This window comes from Leptodactylus fuscus, chromosome 3, assembly GCF_031893055.1.
Source record: "Leptodactylus fuscus isolate aLepFus1 chromosome 3, aLepFus1.hap2, whole genome shotgun sequence".
Lineage (NCBI taxonomy): Eukaryota > Metazoa > Chordata > Amphibia > Anura > Leptodactylidae > Leptodactylus > Leptodactylus fuscus.
In genome coordinates, this window is record NC_134267.1 from 191555566 (window position 1) to 191570834 (window position 15269).

Consider the following 15269-nt stretch of genomic DNA (forward strand, 5'->3'; position numbering starts at 1 on the left):
AGTGACTAGTGGCCGAAGCCTTGTAGAGTAATCCTTTAGGAAATAGCCTATTTAAAAAAGCAGCAAGAGCCAGGTCGGCCATCTAAAGCTACAGGTCCCATAGTAGCCATGACGGGTCCCGCAACAGGCCCAAATAGTATACTGTGGAAATGACACAGGGGCATAATCCTGGAAACATTCCCTCACACATACCTACAAGAACCTGTATACATATACCCCACTAGTAGAGATTTTGCCCTCACCTACTGTCTCCATTCCCCTTCCCTCATAGATAGTAAGCTCTTGTGACAGGGCCCTCAATTGTGTTGGACCAGTTGGTCATTGTTCATATTGTACTTGTGCTTTATGTATTGTATGTAAACCCTCGGATGTACAGCCCTATGGAATTAATGGTGCCCTAAAAATAAATAACACTAGCCCCCTGGCTGCATCCTGCACACAGAAAAGTTACTAACCATGAAGTATTAGGTATTGTGGCCACAAGGCTCGAGCTCACAACCCATACCAGGGTCCCTATGTCTTGTGAGCCCCTAGGCTAAAAACACTACAAAAAAACTGAACTGAACATTAACTTTTCAATACAAGCCGAGTAGTCAGGCAGTGATTGATTCAACAGGGCCAAGTGGTAAAGACTGGCATGTAGTGTGTGTCAGTCTTAAAGGGGTTTTCCAGGCTTTGTTAATTGATGATAGATCATAGCTGTATACTTCTACATCATAGCTGTATACTACTGAAAAATAGGTCAGGAGGGGAATGGGCAACAACATAAGGGTGGAATTTGGATTAAATGAACCCCCACAGTGGAATTCCTGTACATGAAAGGGGTGTCCCTGTAAGGGATCAGAGGAGGGTAAATTTGGCTTCACTGGCCACATCAGATTCAGCAGTCACATGGCCTGCTTGCAGCTCAGTCCCATTCACGTGAAGCCATCAAGCTCAGCCACTTTACAAATTGACCACGCTGTGCTTGGTTTTCTGTGAAGAGGTCACAGCTCTCACCCCAGTAAGTGAACTCAGCAGCCATCTTGGGAGAAGCTAAATGTATTAGGAAGTCTATAAAACCTCTGACCCTACTTCATGTCAAACATCTCCAGAGATGAGGGTCAGCAGAGGACATTTGTGAGCAGCACAGGCCTCCCCTCTAGTCTCTGTGGGTATCTGCACCCCCACCATACACCGCTTATAAGCCGCCTACAGTCTAGTATCCTTCACGCAAACATCCAACAGGCGTGGCCTATTTATCACCACGCCCTCCGTAGGGAGGGGCGTGTGTTTCTTCCTCCGTTAAAAACTTGCTGATTGGCTGTAATTAGCTATCAGCCGCGGTCACATCCCGGCGCCATAACGGAGCATCCCATTGGTTATTTGTAGTTTGGCTTTCTGCTCGGAGGCCGCTGATTGGCTGGCGGCAGTTGTGGGCGTTTTGAGGCGGTTCTGACGGGAGTTTGCCTCAGGTTGCAAGTTTTGAGCAGGGCTAGTCCGGTACCGGAAACCGAGAGGTAATTATAAGAGCGGGCGGGGGAGAGCGGGGGCTGGCTCCTGTATTGTAGTCTGTAGCCTTGTCTTCTTACGGTCTATGGTTTAACGTCATGGCCTTTTACATTTACTCTGTGTTGGTAATACACACTTAGCGGTTTTTGTGTTAAGATGCGGTTGCTGTGACACTACCAGGTCTAGGGAGAGTGTTGTGTGCTGGGGCCCTGGTGCTGTCTGCACTGCTCTGTATATGGATAATGGACCAGCACAGAGACATCAGGGTGTGTCAGGAGACTGGAGAGGCTACACTGTGGCATCCCTGCGAGGTATTGGATGTTATTATATTAGTCCCACAACTCCTTCAGTTACTTGTCTATAAATCTCCATTCACTTGTGGCAAAGTCTACATGTAATCCACCTTCATGTCTCCTACATGTAACTGGCTTCTCACAACCCTGGCCACACACTACAGGAAATCTCTGCCAAGAGCTTTGGCTGCTCATTGTAGGAATCTGACTTGGAATGAAGTGCTTATTTCCTTTGGATGGGAGTCCTGAGGTAAAGCCACATTGGCAGGGGAGTGATTCTTGTGCAGATCTGCTGCGTAACCGCAGCAGAAATCCAAGGACCGACCTCAGAGTTCTGCAGTGGATGGAGCGTAACGTGAGGGGGCGCCATTGTATCCGGTTCTGTCCGAGAGCCTTAGGGAACGTTCACACGACCATTGTGCACATCCATTGCTTTCATCAGTCATAGACATTATTGGTAGTGTTGGTGCAGACGGAGCCCCCTACTTTGGCCTTTGTTCCCATTGACTCGAATGCTGAAAACATGACGGCAGAAAACGTTTCTTACATTAGAGTGAATCGGTCACTTTCTGTCATCCTATGATGGATGGGAGCGTTAATAATAGTAGTGTGAACCCAGCCTTAATTGGTTATTCCAGTTGTTTTTTTGTTGATGCCCCTTTCCCTTCTATGGGAGAGGCTGTACTTACATCACATGACTGCTATAACTTAGACAACATATCATATAAAGAGTGATCGTGCTCCTTCATACAGCTGATCAGCGGGGTCACACATGTTGGACCCCACTGATTTTATGTATTATTAATGACCCTTCCAATTTGAGGAGACCAATATTATATACAAAGCATTGTGGGCAAGTGGTCCTCATACAGATTTAGGGTCCAGGAGCTCCATATTAGGCCTCTGAGAGCAGATTATTTTGGGATTTGTCAGGCAGAGGTCTCATTACGCCACTCTGCCCACTTTAGCAAAAAGTGGTGAGTGTTTAACAGAAAAAGGAAGTGGCACAGTCCTCATATGCACCAAAGATGCCGCATCTCTTCCCATCTGTGTTAGTTTTGTGGTGACGAGTGTTAGGGGTCTTGTGCCCCTAACAAAGACCCCTAACACGAGGAAGTGGTCTTTTGACTGTATGTAAGTGAGAACTCCCATCTATTACACTGTTACTGTACATCATGGAAGGTTAGCTGCTGCTGAATGCACAGTATTATACCCTTTGTGTCTCTGACCTCAAGACTGGGGTTCAAAGTAGTATAAACGCAGCAATTTGTCCGTAGCTGAAACCGCTGCGTTTATCACTAACTGCATAGTGGATGGGATTCTGGCTTATCCCAACCACACATACCAGAAAATTATCCGTAGCAGCAAGGTTGCGATTCAAAAACGCTTGCAGGCTTTCTGGGAAAAGCGCTGTGGGAAAAACTGCAAAGTGTTTCCGTTGCGTTTTTTTCCCACAGCGCTTTTTGACTGGGGCTTGCTACGTGGAGCCTTGGCCTAAAGAGATTGTCAAGGAATAAGATTTTTCTAGCCTTTCATTAGAATAGGCCATAAACCTCTGATTGGTGAGGGGGCTGACAGCCGGCTCCTGGACTGATCAGCTACTCTTCTACACAATCTAGTACCAGAAGTGGAAGGCTCCATCACTGCAGCTCAGCACTCGTTGCAGTCAGTGGGAGGTGAGGCACTGTGATGGTGACCAGCCGCTATACAGATTGTGCTTTTTGGTCTGGGGACTGGGGGACTGCCCTGAAAACCTTTTACTGGACAATCCCTCTAAGCATTGTTGTTTGACGACCCTTCTTCACTGGTATCGGATTTCAGTGTATTTCAACCGTGCGTTTTTTTTCCAATTGAAAACACATTTGAAAACTTGCATATGCTTTATTTTTATTATTTTTTTAATTTCACTGATTAAATCTAGTAAATGACATGCGTTTCACCTGTAAAAATGTCCACCGTGTCAATTAACATCTATCATGCATTTTTAATATCATAATTGTTTGCAATGTCTGAATACCCCCCTATTATCTGCTAGAATTTAGTTACATGGAGTGATTATGAGCCTCACAATGATACTGTATATTCATGATAGAAATGCAGTGTATGGCATCTGGTGCACTTGGTCTGCAGAATGAAAATAAAGGTTGTATTCACACGTGCTGTTTTCAAAACACAGGAGCGGATACAAAATAGATGATCTATCAGGATACTTTTTCTTTCATTGGGAACCACCTCTGTGATTGGCTTAAAAAACTGCAGCAAAACTGCATGTATGAATCCAGCCTAAGAGACATACAAGCAGTACTTTGTAATATACACAAGCACCGTGACTTGCATCCAGTGTTATGTGATGTATGCAAAGTATGGAGGGAGGGGATGCAGTTTAGGGTGGTGCCCCCTTGTAACGCACATACCAAATGTCTAGGAATGACAGTCTGCTTTGTGCGACATGGTCGCTCATGCAGAATAGATTCCTTACATGAAGCATCTGTAGTAATGATCATGTAGATGTAGTGTTATCTCTACATAGCCATAAATGGGAAGATACCGTGGGAGTGATGGCTCTCACATCTGGTAATGATCCAGATGTCCATCTGTCCAAAAGTACAGACATACTGAAAGTTTTCTCTACTATAAGTTCCTGTGGATTCATTAGTACAGTGTGTGCTACACTTGCACCCTTTTTTTGTTGGCAGGGTTTCTGTAGCTAGGAATTGGTTGGCCAAACCACTGCCTCTAATCTTTCCATGGCCTGGCTTTGACACTTTCATAAATGGCTGACAAACATGGTCAGACAGAATCGGCAAAGATCCTCTAATTCATTAAAAAGCCAGTGACTGTTACATAATTACTTTCATAGGGGTCATACTATACATCTAATTATACAATATTAATAATTGTGTGATCTAATTAGTTTATTTTAGAGTTGCTAACTTTTTTTTTTTTTTTTTTTTCTGATCCCCCAACTCCACAGCCCTATAGAAAAGCATAAATCTCTAAGGCCTTGTGCACACCACCAAGTGTCCAGCCCAAGGCTCTTCCGATTCATATTCCGTTCCCATATTTATACAGCAGGTTCCATAAAATACTCAAATGCAGCATCTTATGGACCCTGGGCTGCACACTTGGCGTGTACCTGGAGCTTTAGACTGGTCACTATGGCCATGACTCAAAGATCACCGTGTCTACCTGCAATATCTTCACTACTGTAAGTGAATAGACTGGCATTGCTACCTTTGTGTGCTGCAACTGTGATTGAGCATTGTTAGTGGGTTGTTTATTTATTTTTTTACTTTGGCTTGGTTGACTTTTGCGCTTGATCTCTGTTTGGGGATGCCATTCCCCATTAGGGAGCCGTCACACGGAGTATACGCTCCACTCACTATGAACGTAAAACTCGTTCAGAATGAGCGCGTAAAAACCAGCTCCCATTGACTTGAATGGGTGCTCGCATACGACTAGAGATGAGCGAGTACTGTTCGGAACAGCCGATCTGAACAGCACGCACGCATTGAAATGAATGGATGCACCTGGTACTTCCGCTTTGACACCGGCCGGCCGCTTAACCCCCCGCGTGCCGGCTACGTCCATTAATTTCAATGGGTGCGTGCTGTTCGGATCGGCTGATCCCAACAGTACTCGCTCATCTCTACATACGACTGATCCCCATTGAAATCAATGGGAGGCTTTTTTTTTTTTCCCCTATTGCTTTCAATGTGATACGCGCGTACGCCGGCACCCATTCAAGTCAATGGGAGCTGGTTTTTACGCCGCTCATTCTGAACGAGTTTTACATTCAGAATGAGCGGAGCGTAAACTCCGTGTGAAGGCTCCCAAGCTTGAAAAATGCTGAGAGAAAAGCCCTGCAAGCATGGAAACCCAGCGGACTCCATTATGTCACAGTCAAAGCACCCTTGGAGCTGAATCCATTTAGTTATATTAGTAAAGGAGTTTGCAGGGCCATGTGCCAATCTTTGGTTATGCAGCTGGAGTTGCCGTATAACCCCAGCATTTATGGTGGGTTCTTAAAATAAATAAATTTTAAAATTGTAAAAAAAAAACCAAACCCTTTTTTCTAACTCAAATAATGCCAAGAGAAGCTGTGCCATAAAGTAAGCCTTACCGTGGAAACCTAAGCTTGACAACAACTCATCTGCTTATATGGCAAATGGAGGAAATCTCACAATAGTCTTATTAGCTGCAGATATTTCCCCCTCTCTCCAGTCCATAAAATCCTGTAGTATCTTCATTCAGAGTAGTTTTTGCTTCGTCTCTTGTGAGATTACAGATTATTTCAGGGCTGGATTTTCAGAATTTCTACACCACCAAATGGAGAAATGTAGCAGGTTAATGCTGTAACTTTCTGCTCAATTATTTTGTTTTTAGCTATAATGTTAGGAGGAAGTAACGGTGAGGAACTGTGTACATTCATTTTCTTATTGATGTAGATTTTGACACAAGTTATGAATAAGAGGCGAAAAGAAACTCCACTTTCGCCGTGTCCTCTTTTCTCTCCAAAAACAAGTGACAAGGGAAGAAAAATATCCAAGAAAAGGGCACAAATGCTTTATTAATAAAGGCTAGTGAGCAAATAAGACCCCAGACAGGTACAAGTTACTTGATAAATGTGTCCCATTACATCTGTGTTGTTGAGCTTTTCACCTATTGACACACAAATCCAAATGATGGTTCTGCTATCAGTGTTTCCTGGATAATTCTCTCGGATTAAAGATCTTTTATGGGTCGCTAGAGCCTGCCATTCAACATGGTCCTATTACACTGGTCATCGTGTCCACTTTTGCTGTATGGTTATCGGCACAGCACCATCTTGTCATCTATTAAAGAGGTTCTCTGGGACTTTAAAGGGGTTTCCAAGACCCATTGGCTAAGTCTGCCATTGTGGTTGCAACTAGACTCTGTGTAAGCATTTGGTAATTAGTTTGGACCCCAATTTTATTAACTTATTAGACATGTGGGTGTGGATTCTCTGAAAAAGATGCACCAAAATGTTGTCATAAAGTTCTGGCTCAAAGTAAGCCAACTATAGGGTGATGTAGACAGACATAAGGCTGGTCTTACATGTCTGCAAGTTGCTGATCAGCAATACTACTACTACTACTACACATTAGACATATACATCGCAGACGCCGTGTCCTGCCGTATACGCCCATAAAGTTCTATGGGCGAGTCCATGCAGTGCTGCAATTCACGGGCTTTGCGGACCTGCTGTATTCAGTGTGGACCTTGGTCACGGCCCGGCACACCACAGACAGAATATCCGGTGGTGTAAGAGGCCGCATTGAATATAATATGTCTGCAAATGGCCCGCAATTGAAAACCCGCAATTGTGGACCACTTGCAGACTTGAATTCTGGTCGTGTAAATCAGTCTTACTAGACAGACTAAAGATATGCCAGATTCATCCAGCATTAGCCGCTCTCCTGACTCTGGTATGCTTTCAGACTGTCCACGTGTTTTCGATATTGATGACCTATGGAAAGGATGGGTCACTTATATCTGATCGGTGGTGGTCTGACACCCAGACCCCGTAGCAGTGAACTGATCTGGAATCTGTATGTAGGTGCCTGACTGGAGGCAGCTCTGCTACTATTCACGTTAATGGGAGAACATCTGCAGTTAGAACTACCGCTATAGTCTATGGCTCTGTGGTGGCGGAATTGAATGGAAAATGCCAGTCTGCATAAATCTGCCCAATGAGTACTGGTGTGTTAGAGCATCGAAAATGAAAACTTTACAGCCTGTTTTCTATTTCTTGGAAGTTTGATAGGTTAATTAAACATATTACAAAACTCTTCACCAAACCCCCCTGACACAATAGGAAAGAAAGGTAAAACCGCACTTAAGTCACTTTAACAACCTGTAAGCTCTGCTACGCTGGTGGTAGTTTATTTTGTATGTGAATATGTGACCTGCCAAGTCATTTCTTCCATGATATTGATTGTACCACAGTTATGATCCATATAAAGGGTTCTTCCCATCTTGGTATTTGTGGCATTCCTTCTGGATAGCCCATAAATGACCCCCTCCCCCTTCCTGCTATAAGCAGCCTGCATTCTTTCTTGGTTGTTGCTGTGAAGTGAGGCAGCCTATCCCGTACTCTTGTACAATCTCTCATTAGTTCTCCTGGATGCGAAAGCCAGCGGCCACCTCACTGGAGAGTTGTGGGGCCCAGAGCTGATCTATCAGACATCTATCACTTATTATATAGATGGGACAACCCAGTTTTGCACCAAGGAGTCTCCATTCTTGCCTGACAGACCAATTCGGATTGAGGCTGAGACGCCTAAGCCTAACCAACTTACTAATAAGAGCTTATTCACATGACAGGGTTCTCCAGCTGTGTGCTAGCCCTTGTAGTAATAACCAGAACACAACCCCATCAATTTTAATGGATCTATTCACATAACCTTTCTGTGAACAATCCAAGATAAAGTAGAACATGCTATGTCCTGGGCTGGATTTCTGATGTTTATGAGGAGTCTGTGAATGCTGGAATAAGGACTACCAGAAGTATTTAAGAGGCAGGAAACATTGTACATTCCCTTGTCAGGATCCAATCCTGCCTGTGGTCACCATACATGACTCTTGTATTTTCTCCGCCATATAGTGTAGCATCAGTAAACCCCCGGTATAGCTGGCTGCTGTGTAAGTGACAGCTGTAGTATTTAGTGTGTAATACACAGGAAGTGGCTCTGGCCTGGCTGTCTGTGAAGGATCCCACACTCCTAGCTCCGCTTCCTTCCTGTGTAACTATATAAACCTTCACATATCAGGGGGGCCTCTTGTATAGATCTGCTAGCGCCGCTCATGACTTGAGATCTACAAGCAAATCCTGTATGTAGTAGATTATTATTGTGTGGGTTACAATATTACTTGTTCTGGACACTTTCTGCTTTATTCTTGCTGAGCTGCTTATCTTCCGCCTGGGGGTCCTGTCCACTTTCTGGGTGTTGTTTTTCTATGTGCACATTCTAAGAATTCTTGTGTTTAGGGGAATATTTGTAGCTTTTAGTGTGAACATGCCAAGGAGGTAATGTCCGTCCACACCTAGCGTACAGCGTACACCTAGACCTTTCACAATTATTATTTTTCTTTTGCTGCAGTATAGTCATGTAACGTCATCCCGATTCACAGATTATAGCGTAATAAGTGTTTCTTTTTTACTTTCTAGTATTCTGTTTGTTAGGGGTAGTGGTGTTTGCCCCTGTGATTCTCAGCCTTGGCATTGTAGTTGGTGAAATTTGCAGGGCTGAGTGGTCGGTAACCCCCGACACCTTCACAAAAATGGTCCCTGTATACAAACTAGTATACATTAGTTATCTCTAAGAAGATCATCATCGTGGGCAGATTCTACTTTTCTATCTACATCAGAAAACTGGTGTAGATGTGGCACACTATTGGCGCATGGCCCACTCACTTACTTTTAAGAAAGTGTCAGAAATGTGGTGGAAGTCAAGGCAGGCCGGAGAAACCAACACCTTTATTACCTGTACCTGACATGAGTTCTAGCTGCAATCTAGGCCAGTCCCTGGCTTGTGTCAGTCTTAACACATGGGACCTCTTACAATGTTCCAGAATTGTTGGAAGCTCTTGATATTTCTGACACCTTTTTCACCAATGAGGGAATGATTGAGACTGGTGTAGGAAATGCCAAAAGGGAGTCTGTCATCAGGGTGAAGTGTATTAAACCACCATATTAACATAGTTAGGTCAAGTTCACCTAAATGTAAAGCTTTTTTTCATACCTCCATTTCCAAGAAGTACATTTATTTCACAATATGCAAATGAGCAGTCTGGACAGATTCTTCATATATCTCTAATACACCGGTGTGCACAGTAGAACACAGGGCCAGGCTAGATTTCAGCATAACACCTTGGTCCTGTCACTCAAAGAAGGGTAGGGGAAGGTGGATGTACTAGAGCAGTATGGGCTGTACCAGTTTGGAGCAACAGGAACGCCCTTGGTGCTCTAGACTGCTCATTTGCATATTTGAAATAAGTGACTGTCTCAACAACTGAGGTAATAATTCATGGGGGAGAAACCTGTCACATTCAGATGAACCTGACCTATCTAAGGGTAAGTTCACACAGGGTTTTTTTGGTCCGGAAACTGAGGTGGAGGCCGCATCAGGTTCTGGACCAAAATACGGGTAGCTGTGACTGGATGCCGGTGCAGTTCATCGGCATCCAGTCGCACACTTCGTTCCGGATTAGGCCCAAATGAATGGGCCTAGTCGGGAGTGTCTTCAGGTGGATGTCGCAAGGCGAATCTGCCTGATAGAATGAGCACCTTGCTTCTTTTTCTGGGAGCCGGAACAAACGGCTCCCGGAAAAAAGAACTGACCGGCTGCCATTGATTTCAATGGGAGCTGTCTTTTTGGTCAGGATTTTGAGGCGGATACGGCCTCAAAATCCTGACCAAAAAAAACCCTGTGAGAACTTACCCTACTGTGTTACTGGTTTAATATGCTACATCCTGGCGACAGACTCCCTTCAATAAATTCGCCCAATATACATTTATACGAATCTTTAAATTTTACTAAATTCCCATATGAATATGCAACAAACTCTGCATTTAATTGTACATTATGAATAATATTTATTTTGAGGCCCCTTTGACTGGACAGCCCTGGGAAATTCACATCATGCCCTGATACTACATTGATTTAGTACTGCACCCCCTTCACATATATTACGGTATATTGTAAATCCATGATGTCTGAACTCACACTTGGGGTCATCTACAAATACTGGAAAATTTCCATAGCAGAATTTGGTGCAAAATCTGCATTTATTGATGTGGATTTTTCTGTATATTCACTGCAGACTTCACTCCAGTTTATAAGAAGCAATGAAAGTCTGCAGATAGCATTGACATCTATTTCTTGTTTCCAGTGTGTGGATGTATAAACGTAACGCTGTATGTTCTGGAGCCAAACACTGCAGTGTATACACAATAGAGAAGTGCCAGTCTTTTCTCTAGACTTTATCCTTTTCTGATCCAACTCCTGGCCCTGAATCAAACAAATGCACTAGAACCTGCACGTGACTCCAGACTGTAACACTGAAAGATTTGTTGGGGGTTTTCTGCACTGAAGACCTCTGACAAATTACATTTGTAAACTCCATTTACACATTGTCTTTTGTTTGTTTTTTAACAATTAGTTCAGATCTTAGGGCTCTATTCCACTTCAGCTATGGGTAAAATCAGTGTAAAGATCTCTCCAAGTATTATGCAGGTTCTCCTCAATAACTGCACCCTCTGTTTCCATGAAGGCGACTTCTCTTGTGAGAGCAAATTGAATCTAACTGGGATGGAAAGTAGAGTCTCCAGATGTTGCGTGTATTTTGTAGGTAGAGACACGGGGGTGAATTTACTAACTCTCCATTTCCAGTTTTCTGGCATAGGTGGGTGCCAAAGATATACCACATTGTCGGTACTGCGCCCTGCTCGCCACTTTTTACAGAGCTGGGTGGAGAGCAATGGAGGCTGGAGACGGATCCGCGCAACACATTTACTGTAACACACCAGAAAACTGTCACGAGTTATTATATGTCTTCTATCGTTTTCAATTCTGATACATAGGAGTGTGCCTGAATTATTAAGGGGCTGGAGCCAGTGGGGAAAAGGAAGCGCAAGTCTTAAATTTCCCCTCAATAGTGTATATGCTGGGACGGCAGCTTGCTGATATTGACATTAAAGTAGAAATCCGTATTTGAATTTGGCTACTAGAAAAATTGAATAAATTAGACAAAAAAGCAAATATCATAAGCTGGATTTTGGGAAAAATAGTATTGTGGATGATTGAATATTGGGTTAAGTTGTTTGGGTCCAAGAAGAGACTGTGCGTGAAATGCACAGATGAGAGGGTGCTGCCGGAGAACCGGAGGGATTCTGTTTCACGGATTATCTATCTTTAAGAAATATCTAAAAATGGACTGCAGATGGTCTAACATAAAGAATCCGTACTCTCCTGTCTGAGGAGTCCTGCATGTCCGGCCAAAAAAAAAATGGTTTCTCCACTGAGGGCCGCATTCGGACATCAGTGATTTGCACTAGTACCAAATCTCAAAAGTATTAAAAATATAGAGGTAAAAATCATTGGTTCACTTGACATGGAATGACCCAGAGAACCCCTTGAACAGTTATTTTGGCCAGTAAATATATCATGTCAGTAGCCAGCTATATAAAACAATAATACACATATGAGCTGTCTGCTGCGGACTATATCCTAACTTCTACTTCTGTTTGTTTTGCAGTTTTCTTATCACCCTCAAGATGTCAAAGGTAATGGATGCAAATAAGATCTTACAATTCTAATGACTATAATCTTATGTGTAATGTAGTAATAAATGATAGGAAACTTTTATGGTTGTGCTTGGAAATGAGCTCTATAAGGCAGAGTTTTTTAGACTGGATTTTGAGGCGGTGGCTGCCTCAGAATCAAGTCCAAAAAAACAGCTATCCACAACTGGGTGCCAAGCAGTGCATCATTTTTCTGGCGGGAATGCCCTCTCCTAACCCCCTAATCTGATAGTAGTACATAGTAGAGTCTCTGTATATTCTGTCCATACTGCAGAGGTCAGGTTACAGGTTTTGCTCCATTATATCTTGCATACAGTGATGTGATTGTTCAGTGTTCCAGGAATTGCGGCACCTGAATTATTTTTTTTTTTGTCTTCTACATGACATGAATCTTTGCATCATATACTCCTTTCATATACAGGCTCAGTTCACAAATCCAGAAACTCCCGGATATGTTGGATTTGCTAATTTGCCAAATCAAGTTCATCGAAAATCTGTGAGGAAAGGATTTGAGTTTACCTTGATGGTTGTAGGTAAGTGGAAATTATTAGTTCATTAAAAATAGCACAACAAGTAATAGACGTGGACGTCTTAGGCCCAGTTCACATCTGCATTCGGGAAGTCCAAACAGAAACCTATACGCATAAAAAAGCAGTTGCCTAAGGAAACCCACGGACCCCAAAGACTATAATGGGATTCGTGTGGTTTCCGCACAAAACTTGCGGAGAGAGAAACGCACTGCAAGCAACACTTATGGGGGGGTTGTAGATTTCCTTTAACCCACTTGGATTGGGCAAAGTTATTGAGCTTTTGACACATGCAAATAAAACATGAATTCTAAAATAAAAATCTCATAGTTTACTTGTATATCTTTTTTGAAAGTAGACATCTGTCACATTGTAATAATATCACCCACAGTTGTGCACTCAATGCACCCTTGTGCAATGTGGCATTACATTTTGTAAACCATGTATACAAGTTGATGGTGCTGGTTATAGAGGTGTTCTTTTTTGGAGCAGTAGCTAGAGTTGTACTACAGCTTTATTTGCGTAGGAGACTTGGGTTCCCTTGTTTTTGTGTTTGGTGCGGATGTCAGCAGTTGGAACCCAGCTATCAATTATCACCTATCTTGTGGAAAAATGTATCTAACCTATACACAGACTTTGTATAAATCCGTCTCGTTTTACCCACTGCTGACCCTGATGTTTGCAGTTTTCCTTGAGCTGGTGGGTGAAGATTAGCTGTCATACACTGCATGCAGCAAGCACAGGGGAACTGCAGACAGGTGCAGTTCTCCCATGTTTTCCTTTGCTTCTGTATTGAGGGCTGTCCCCTGTTTTTCACTTTGTATGGAGTACAGACTTGTGAGAGGAGGGGAGGGTCACTACAGACATATTTCGGGCACTATACAACATATAAACTTACTTTTGGTGTCCTATGAAAGAGGAGGTCGCAGTTCTTACCTATATAATTTCCAGACATATCACTAGTTGAATACACAGACTGGATTAGGAGATTTATTTGCAGCTCATACAGTATAAATATCCTAATCCTGACTGTTTTCAAGCAGTTATATCTCTTGGAAGTAGTAAAGATAGAACTGCATTCTTGGTGTCATATGAAATATGAGAATCTCCTGTCAAGTAATACCAAACACTAGCCTACATCTTATTAAGCTGGAGATGTAACTGAAGTAACCCCCTCCATTTTCTTCTCGTTTCACATAAATCCATACTCCGTACATAGTGAGAAGCAGGGACAGCTCTCCATATAGAAGCTAGAGAAAGAATTGCAGGATTGCAAGAAAAAAGGATGCAAAATTTGTTAATTTTTATTTATTTTTTAATATACTTTATTATCATTGACAGGAATACAGCCAGAAAATTGAAAGTTTAGTTTACACTTTGAGACATACTCGGTCCTCTCCTACTGGTGACTGTATACACTGTTTTCAGCTTTGGCTACATATACAACACCAGGAAATCTTCAGTTGTTAGCCTTCTTTGTAACGTGACCTTGGATATATTTGTACATAGCTGTGTGCAGAGGTTTTTTATCTTGAGGGCAGAAACATTTATAGCAATACAGATAAGAAAACCTTAAAGGACAGTAGAAATACAACTACAGCTCTTGGTTGTCAGGTTTTTAATATTTGGTTTCATTGACTTTAATAGCCGTTGTGAAGATGGGGAAATACACAAGCTGGAGTGACAGGAAATTTCCCATTCCTGTTAAAGCCACTTTTGGCTCAAAAAAAACACAGCAAAGTCTGCAACAAAAAGTAACTTTTCTGCAACGTGGAGCCTTAGGGTGCGTTCACACCAGCGCTCATTTTCCATTTTTAGGTTTCCGTCTTCTGCTGAGCGTTTTTGCTCTCCATGGCGAAACCGGGGTTTTTTTTTAACGGACACAAAGTCCTGCATGTCCGATTTAAAAAAAAACAAAAAAAAACTGTTTCGCCGTGGAGAGCATAAAACACTCACAGGCGCTCACGGCCGGACACTTTCCAAACCCATTCATTTGAATGGGTTTGAAAAATGACTGCCGGTTTCCGTCTCCTATCCAGTTTCTGGTGGGAAACGGAAACCTGCAAAACGGAGACCCCGGGCACAGATGTGAACAAGCCCATAGGCTAACAGATCAGTTTGTGTCCAGTTTTTTCTGACTGACACAAAAGTATAGCATACTATAGTTTCATGTTTGATCTATTCCTAAAATATTACACATATCAGTGACTTGGCGATTGTCTATCATAATATGCAGATGTAATATTCTCATTCAGAAACCGATTCCTAATCATAATATGGCATACGTTGTAATAAATGGTTGTTAAATTTGAGAATATTTTGTGTAGATATTAATTATTTATATTGACTATATAGAGTTTTTTTGTTTTATTTTATATGTATTAAGGTGAATCTGGTTTGGGCAAGTCTACTCTGATTAACAGCCTCTTCCTGACGGATTTGTATCCTGAGCGCATAGTACCTGGTGCCGCTGGTAAGACCCTACATTCTGTACATATATAGTCCTGTCTTTAAAGCGCTCCTTCAGATCGAGAACATATTCTGTTGCATTTACTATCGATTAGCTGTTTATCCAGTGTTGTCTTGCCATGTTGGAGTCCTGGGTTTGAAGGACAACAACTGCACAGAGTT

The 15269-nt window shown here is 42.6% G+C and overlaps 1 protein-coding gene across 1 annotated transcript in view; it reads left to right on the top strand.

Annotated features, from left to right (window-relative positions):
- Nucleotides 1–1443: 1443 nt before the first annotated feature.
- The window catches only part of SEPTIN2 (septin 2), a 28052-nt gene continuing 14226 nt past the window's right edge, over nt 1444–15269 (top strand). The window contains exons 1-4 of the mRNA XM_075268944.1: nt 1444–1499; nt 12066–12093; nt 12533–12644; nt 15025–15111. Coding sequence (XP_075125045.1) covers nt 12085–12093; nt 12533–12644; nt 15025–15111 — 208 coding nt within the window. The 5' untranslated portion in view covers nt 1444–1499; nt 12066–12084. The remainder of the gene's footprint in view (nt 1500–12065; nt 12094–12532; nt 12645–15024; nt 15112–15269) is intronic.